General features: G+C 43.1%; 1 protein-coding gene across 6 annotated transcripts in view; it reads right to left on the minus strand.

Moving 5' to 3' along the window:
- The window catches only part of LOC140408507 (glutamate receptor 2), a 332,477-nt gene extending 324,883 nt beyond the window's left edge, over positions 1 to 7,594 (minus strand). For 4 of the 6 annotated variants that reach the window (XR_011940120.1, XM_072495792.1, XM_072495789.1 and 1 more), the window contains exons 1-2: positions 6,636 to 7,002; positions 6,142 to 6,282 (exon numbers count right to left, since the gene is read on the minus strand). Coding sequence is in view for 5 of the 6 variants with exons in the window: in XM_072495792.1 (XP_072351893.1) it covers positions 6,142 to 6,282; positions 6,636 to 6,729 (235 nt within the window). In the remaining variant the exon portion in view is untranslated. Of the gene's footprint in view, positions 1 to 6,141; positions 6,283 to 6,635; positions 7,003 to 7,109; positions 7,283 to 7,447 lie in introns of those variants that run through there. The other 2 variants (XM_072495791.1, XM_072495790.1) reach the window with 2 other exon arrangements.
- Between the last annotated feature and the right edge of the window lie 1,180 nt (positions 7,595 to 8,774).

Consider the following 8,774-nt stretch of genomic DNA (forward strand, 5'->3'; position numbering starts at 1 on the left):
TTAAAAACGATCCAATATGCTTCACAGGGGTGTCAGAAACAAAATGGGTCCACAATTTCAAATGCAAAACATTCACACTGCTGGATCACATTGTACAAGCTAAATCACTGTTCAGATTTATTTATAAATGAAATGATTCAAAAATTTAAAACATCAGCAAAGTACTTAATACCATGATAATTTAATGTAAGAGACTATCCATTAGAGGGATTAAGATTATTCAAGTGTTACTTTTCTATGACCCAGTTGAACTGTATGCAATAAACATTTATGTGGCACCTCTTATATCTCCCAGAAATGTTGTCAATTAATTTGTTTGGCATGCAGCAGTGATTGTTGGGTTAGCAAATACAGCAACATTTTTTGTTTGGCACAAACCTAAACTAAAACTGCATTGGGGTGAATGACTGTGTTTGTGCTATAGGTCCATTGTTTGAGGATGGAATTTTGACAAGTTCCTTTGAAAACCCTTGCCCGCTTCCTCATAACAGTGACCAGTTTAACTACTGCAACAATTAAGACAGGGCTTTAGCTTAACATCTCATCCAAAGGAAGAGACTTTTGACAGTGCGGCACGTCCTCAAGAATGGACTGGATTAAATGCTCAAAAATTGAATTGGGGCTTGAACCTGTAACTTTCCGAGAATAGTGTGTGAATACCTTATCCAAGCAGATACAGCAATGAAGGGATTTACTAAATTCTTAATCACTATTTTTAAGCCCCAGGGTGATTTTTTGTGCGGATTCTCTCGCTCATTCCCTGTGATTTTGGTGAAAGTCGCCTGAAGGTTGAGGATGAACTATACCATTAGGGCAGGTTAGAAAGTATTTAGATTATACCCAATCATGCTCACTGCAGAAACCACACAAGTCCCGTTGATGCCATTTTTGAATGGTTCTCATGGCCCTTCCACCAAAGGTCCTGTTGAATCGGGGAAACATCTATGCAAATTTACCTCTCATGTTTTAATGGGACTTGAAGGTGAAAGTAACTCCTGAAAAAGAATTTTGTTAATTCTGAAAGATTATTGTAATGTCTTACGTAAACGTTAGGATAGATGCCACAGAGTTGCATGTTAACTTGAAACAATGAGCTATGAACTTGGGAACTGTTGAGCTTTCGCTACATTCATTCTCAGTGCATGGATTTTCATTGTTTTTCACACAGCTTTCCTATTATGAATTTTGTGTTCAGACTTGTGTTTCAGATGAGAACATGTTCAAGACTGTTATTGTGAAGCTGCACTGTAAATTGGGTTGCCATTTGCCCAGACCGAACTTTTGTAATGAAATATATTAGGAAAAAATTATATGTAGGAAGATTTAACTGACAATTTTGAATTCAAGATAAATCAATGATCTTCTGTAATGAATGGCAATCGGCAAATAATCAAATTATAGCTGGTTCCAAAATAGCTTTGTCAAACTGATTTTCTTTTTTACTCGTGCCAGGCATATCTGGAAAGGTTAATATTTATTGTTTATCCTTAATTGTCCTTGAATAGTTGAGCTGCCTTCTTGAGCATTTCAATTGGAGTGGTAAACATACTCCCACCAATGTTGTTAGATAGGAAGTTGCAAGATTTTTCCCAGTGACAATGAAGGAATGGAAGAGGAACATGCAGTTGATGCCGTTCCCATGTGTCTGCTGTCCTTGTCCTTCTGGATGATAAGAGATTAAGGGTCTGGGAGGCTTTGTTAAAGAAGCCTTTGTGGCTTGCTGTCATGCATCATGTATATGGTACTCATTGTGTTCCGGTGGGTGAAGTCAATGTTGGAGCTGTACTCATCAAGGCAAGTGGAGCGTGTTCTATCATGTTCCTGACGTGTGCCTTGCAGATGCTGAACAAACTTTGGGCAGTTAGCAGGTGAGTTACTTCCTGCAGAATTCCCAGTCTCTGATCTGCCCTTGTTGTCTTGGTATTTACACGGATGGGCCAATTCAGTTTCTGGCCAATAGTAACCCCTAGGATGTTGATAGTAGGGAATTCAGTGACAGTAATGCCATTGAATGTCAAAGGAAGATGGTTAGATTCACTCTTGTTGGAGATGGTCATGAGGCATGAATGTTACTTGCCACTTATGAGCCCAAGCCAGAATGTTGCTCAGGTCTTGCTGTGTGTTTCAGTATCTGAGGAATTCCAAGCATACCGGACCACTGTGTGGAGCATCAGAAACCACACCTTCCAACCTCATGATGGATGGAAGATCGTTGATGAAGCAGCTGAGGGTGGTTGAGCCTAGGACACTACATTGAGGAACTCCTGCAGCCAGGGTGACTGGTCGCCAACAACCACAGCCACATTCCTTTGTTCTATGTATGAACTACAACCAGTGGAGGGTTTTCCCTGCAATTCCCCGACATCAATTTTGCATGGGCTCCTTGATGTCTCACCCAACCAAATCCTGCCTTGATGTCAAGGGCAGTCACACTGAATTCACCTCTGGAATGGAGCCCAGGCAGCACATCTCACCTCCAGCCACAATCTACCACAATCCTACTGAATCTAAACTCAGCCAAACCAGGCTCAGGTAGTGCTGCTAAACCTGAACATGCCAGCTAGCACTGCACCTCTCCACCAACAACTACCCTCCCTTCACAGAAAACTGTCCTCAATTAAAGTGCAATTGTTTTGTCTTGGATTATGACATTCACATCGCCTGGCTGGGGAGGGGGAAAAGAGGAAGCATTGAGAGAAAAATATTGAACAATTGAGTCTCCATGAGCCCCACTACTCCCTCGGAGGTGGGCTTGATTTTCCTTGCATCACTTTCAGATACAATTAAGAATCGTCCGCGATTGTTCACGGGTTTTACTGTAGCTCCCTGACTTCATATATTTACCGTGATTATTTAATGGTTTTCTCACACACAAACTGACCATAACAAAATTACAAGCTGACAAAAACTAATGAGATGATTGGTGTACTCCGTTCTGGGCAATGACCTCGATGCTGCCGTTCTGTGGCTCTTCTTGTACATCATTAATACAGAACAGCGAAGGCTGAACTGGTGGATCAACGAGTTTACTGCCTACAAGGAGCTGAGTGATGCAGACCAGGCAACTCCTTCATTTAACCAGAAGCCCATGAATCAGCGGCTCCAATTAGGTCATGGTTAATGACGCTACAAATCGGCCTCTGCATTCCAGGATTGAGAAGAATAAAACTAGCCAGAGTTCCTGTTTGTAGATGTTTGATAAAGACAGCACTGGACTCAATGAGGCACTGAGGTCTTTCTGACATTACTGGTAGTTCAGTTCTGTTTATCACCAAGAAATTGCTGCCGTTTATCCATTTGTTCAAAAGATCTACCAATATTCACACGCGCTGTGATCCACCTTAAATTCATGGACTCATCGAAAAAATACAAGTTATTTAAACGATTCCTTTAATAATTGACATGATTTAATTGTGTTTAAAGTGATCAGAAAGGAAATCGCCAAAGGAAGATTGCCGGTGCAAACCGATATTGATCACATGAAATCTATTGAGAGCGTTTTACAGAAGACTTAGAAAGTGTAGGTGTTGAACCAGCATTGAATCTAGCGGTTTGAATACAATAGTGAGCGCTGCCCGATTTCGGCAGCACAATGTGTCGAATTTAAAAATGCTGTACACCCAGGGTCTAATCATCCAAAAGTACCATCACAAAATCTAACTTGAAATGATGCACGCCCTTGTGACAACCCAGACAAAACTTCACATTTAATATGCTCATGCCGAATTTGGGCTTCGGCTGTCCGCAAACTCCGAAAGATTTTGATGGAGGTAAAGTATAAGGATGCTCCTGTGGGGAGCTTCGACTCCCAGTATCGGTCTGGTGGGCAGAATGGCCTGGCTGTGTTGTCAAATTCTTGTCATTTTTCTTCTGACCCCAGCCTTCCCCCTGGCGGTCAGCGAACACATTGCGCCCCCTGCAACTCTTCCAGATGGAGTGAGTGACAGTGCAGGAACTGATGCCTCCGCGGTACATCTGATCACATCAATGAATCTTGGCACTGTTGTAGATCCCGAGTGTAACTACCCGACAGGGAATTCGGTCTGAAAATCGCTGGCAACTTAATGCCGAAGATGCATGACGCTTAAATGAGGATTTTCTATTTCTTTTGCTGAGCGGACCTTGGCCCAGAATGAAGGAAATCTCCCACCTGGCTCAGAAATGTGAAAGTGTCCGCCGGGAAGCTGTGTAGTCATTCAGCATTGAATCATTACACCAACGTGACTTGAAGCACCTCCGAGTGCAACTTAATCCATGCAGGCACCTTAAATAAATGTCTTTGCACAATGTGGAATGACCATTTTTGAATGTCTGGAACGTTTTTCTGACTGCATTGAAGCGCCTCAGAGTGCAACATGTATTGTAGAGAGCCTGAATATTACTGCACTTTGTGTGATGGCCATTTTGATTTTTCCCCAGATATTTTACGAATAAAGTATATTTTTTGCAAAACAAAATAATGAAATGAAACATCTGCGAGGAGGGTTGAAATTCCACTAATCGTCTCCTAAATGGCATGGACCGAAATGTGTGTGAAAAGCCGGGTTAGCGATGAGAGGGTGTTTTGTCGATCGTCTCCTCATGATTCCAGTCCCCCCCTTCCAAAACCCTCAGATAATCGTGACGTACATCGGATGCTTTGCTAAAACCCAATTAACGTTCCCACAACAGCAAGAAGGAACTCGTCGTGCTGTGCAGCGAACTAGCTGTGTCGCATTAATATTCATAATGCCCTCGAACACACATACACCGTGTCACTGGAAATGACAGCAGGAACACAGATCTGCAGAAATGTTTCATTCCAGGGCTGGGCGAAATTACCCACACCTCGCAATTGTCCAGCTCAGAGGGAAATGGTTCCACCTTACTTCAAATAAGAGGGCGCTTGGTTTCATTTCCAACTGTATCCCAGGGGGTCAAGGTGTATTTTTATTTGTAACTGACACGGGGGCTTGTAACAATGACAAGAGCCCCGCAGGAATGGGCTCCCAATCACCGGGAATACACTGGGGAAAAAATCAGCATGAGCAATGAATCGTCACTTTCAGAAACAGACTGCCTCGGTTATATAATCAGGAACAGGCGATGGGGGAACAAGGCGGTTCAATTAAACATTGAAATCGCATTTGTTCAAATTCCCAGCTCCTGACTCTCAGGACAGGTTGTTAGTTCTCAGATGTGTGCAGATGAAGCCAGGTTTAGTGCCTGCAGCCTCTCGCAAGCGACACACCAATCCATCCGTCCCCAGCCAGCCCGGCACCCATTTCAAGTCATTGCACATCGAAGCTACACGGAACCCACTGACAAAACTCAACATAAAGCCAGTCAGAATGCACACACGGGACGCGACTTATGGTTCACATGTAAGAAGCACAGTGGTTTGCAATAGTACATCGGAGCTTTTCGCTTCAGTAACTCCCTCAGAGATTGCTCGTGTAGTTTTCATTTTTTGAGACATTATGCTGTGTGGTGACGGGTTGCAGTGGAATGTGCGCTCTCCTTCCCATCAACCCATCAAACAAGATGCCCAGGGCACTAACTCTATGATATTATTTGATGGGAACCCACTCAGTGGGCTAAATGCTGGTTATACCACTGCAGTGTTATGACGTCTGCAGTGGATCACTGTGATGTGACCTCTTTTTGGGACTTGAGAAAGTTGCAATACATGAGAACGGCTTCAATATTAGGCTTTGTAAAAAAAAATCCAAAGTCAACATTGGTCCATCTAGATTGGCTGTCCTGGCAATTAATCCCTCCCTATATAACAATCCAAACTCAGTCGCTCGCTAACTAGTAGCCTGCTTCGCTTAATACCAATGTGCCTGGCGACCACTGCCATCCTGATCGCAACACAGAGACACACCAGGTTTGCATCCGATGGTTGGGATGAGCGTATGATGACCCCCCCCCCCCCCCTCTCTGAATGCGACTTTCAATGATCACAGGACTACTTTTCCAGACGGACACGGTGAAAGCAGCCTAGCACAGACAGACAACATAACATCCAGCCAGTCGTGAAGTTCAGGCAGATTAACATTACAGAAAATAAACCCCCGCTTGCAGAGCGTGTCCCTTCTCATGCTGCAGGCATTCCAATACACCGAACATCAGCCCGCACCGGTGAGGCTGGATACTTACATGCATTGGTTATGGCGAAGCTATTCGCCACCTCCAAATTGTCAACATGGGGCGTCAGTCTCAATTCGTGCGAATTATGCTGAAAAATTCCTAAACGAAAGGCGCTGTATTCCTGATCTGCTCCTCTTGGGAATAGCCCTCCTGTAACAGAGGAACAACAACTGTTTTTTATCCGTGCTATCACTCATTGAAAGGGATTTTAAATCGTGCAGCAAATGGAATCAACACGGAATTAAGGCGGTGGCGATAAAAAGAACACATTGAGATTGAAAAACATTTTTGCGATTAAGAATCTCCGTTGGGAAAAGTTTTGTTAAATAAATTCTACCATCGCCACTCCGTTGTCTGTCGAACATTTTTTTATATATAAGGGATTGCAGCAAGGCAACTACTAGGGACAGAATTGGAGGGTTTCACACAGCAGGGTCCAGAAAAAATAGGAAATCGCGCCTTTCTTTGGTAATGCACAGTAGATTTGCTCGAAGATAACTCACCTATTTGTACACTGGTGGGATTCGAGGCACCGAACGCCAGTCCGCAAAAGCAAGAAGCCAGGAAGACGAATATATGCTGCATAATCTTTTGCATTGCCGACGAGAGAGTGAGAGAGACAACACACAACACTGCAGAGCCGGTATAATCCTTCCCTTTCAGGATTTGTTGCGAGGTTCAGATCCTTTGTGTGGCGCCGTTTGGACGAGAGGGGAGAAAGAGGGGGAAATACATGAGAAAACAAGAAGCACTGGGTTGGCAATCGCTGCCTCCTCTCGGTTGAAGCAGCAGCAGTCGGGAAAAGCAGCGTTAGCACTGCGCTTTACCCAGCATCACCTCCCAGTGCAGCCACGCTGCCAGGGACATGTCTTGATTCTTAATAAATCCGAACGCACGAACAGAACCGATCATTGACCGAATACATGCACATCCCTCCCCCCCCCCTCCCTCCCTCCCAATCCAGAAAAGGGTCTCACTCGGATTCATTAGGCGTCCATCTTTTTTCAGAAAGGATGTTGCTGGTCCTATTCATTTTAATGTTAATCGTGGCCGATCTACATGTTAACACCGCTGTTAGAACGGCTTACTCTAAATGATATCTGATGGAGTGTAAAAGACAACACCAGCAAGCGCCCTCTAAACGTCCAGTCTTTTCATTCCACTGGTGACAATGTCATTTAAACCCTTTATCATATTAGCAACACTCCTTTTATCAACCGTCACAGATTATTCACCTGCAGTTTTTAGAAATCCACCAATAAGCTCATATGAATTTATGTCATTGATACGTCGCTATTGTATTCCGACTTCATACCTTAATGCCAACGTGATTTTCAGATGGAGCTCACGCACAAACATCCTTTTCCATGAAGATCAGCGACCCAGTTGTTTGGAACTGTTCGCATGAACGAAACATCCCTAAATCAAGTTTAATATAACCCTAGCCTTGTTGTTCAACCTTTCAACGCGTTCCTTCGTCAGGATTCCTGCCATCATTAATAATATATTTAGAGATCAAAAACTGGAGATATTTTCTCAATTGTGGCCGCTAGATTGGAAGATCAATTGGTTGTCTGTAGCACTAAGGAATCAACGTTTAAGATAATATGGGAGATGTTTACACTCACATCCCCAGTCATTGAGGCATACTAAGTTCAAACTCATGGAAATGTTCCTTGTTTTGTTTTGATATATTATAAACCAATTTGATCACACATTTTGAATTTACCTATTAAGACCTCTATGATGTCGATATTGTCAAGTACGATGTTTGGACGACAGGAGGCACATTACCTGACCAAGCATTCAACAACTTTACATCACTGAATGTCCCCTGCTTATTTTGGTTCTATTATAAACCTGATACTCAATTTAAAATCAGGTAGAGAAGGGCGCGGCATAACGGGTGTAATTTCAGCACAGTCGGACCCGGGAAAGTGACTAACTCATCTTATTACATTTCAAGGTGCGATGTCAGTGCTGTCGGGAACATATCTTTACAGTGAAGCAGAGGAACGCGGGCAGCCCGCATCAATCCTCCCTAACGCGTTAACTCAAGCAGCGATTAGAATGATCCCTGGGCGCCACCGAATGATATAAGTGCAATTTTAAACGTCTTCTAACATAAATAGAGCAACGTGTTGAAGCCATTCTTTTCCTCGATTATGAAATAAAGCCAAATGTAATCGGTATATGATCATGTAGACATGTATTCTGTAAAAAAAGAAGAGGGCTGTCTGAACTATAGGAAAACAGGTTTCAAAAACAGCTCCCATATTCTGGCTGGTCAATTGAATGTAGCCGTATATCTCTCATTTCGGTGACTTGTAAACAAATCATTGACTCGTAGGGGTAACTAGGATGTTTAGACTAATAATAATACTGTAACCGTTTCGACTAATAACAATACTGTAACTGATTTATTGTTGCTTATATGCACATCACATTTCACTTTGCATTGTCGCTGCATGATCTTAATTGTACCACGGTACATGTAAAACCTGGAGCCGGAGCATCCGCATACTGTGCCCGGTATCCTTCATGTGTTTCGACCGGTGAAGTGTCCAAGTACTGGGATGTCTATCAAATTGGGGTGGGGGGAATTAATAACCTTAAATTGCTCAGCTGGAATTGAAACGGTT

This window comes from Scyliorhinus torazame, chromosome 3 (assembly GCF_047496885.1).
Source record: "Scyliorhinus torazame isolate Kashiwa2021f chromosome 3, sScyTor2.1, whole genome shotgun sequence".
Taxonomy (NCBI): domain Eukaryota; kingdom Metazoa; phylum Chordata; class Chondrichthyes; order Carcharhiniformes; family Scyliorhinidae; genus Scyliorhinus; species Scyliorhinus torazame.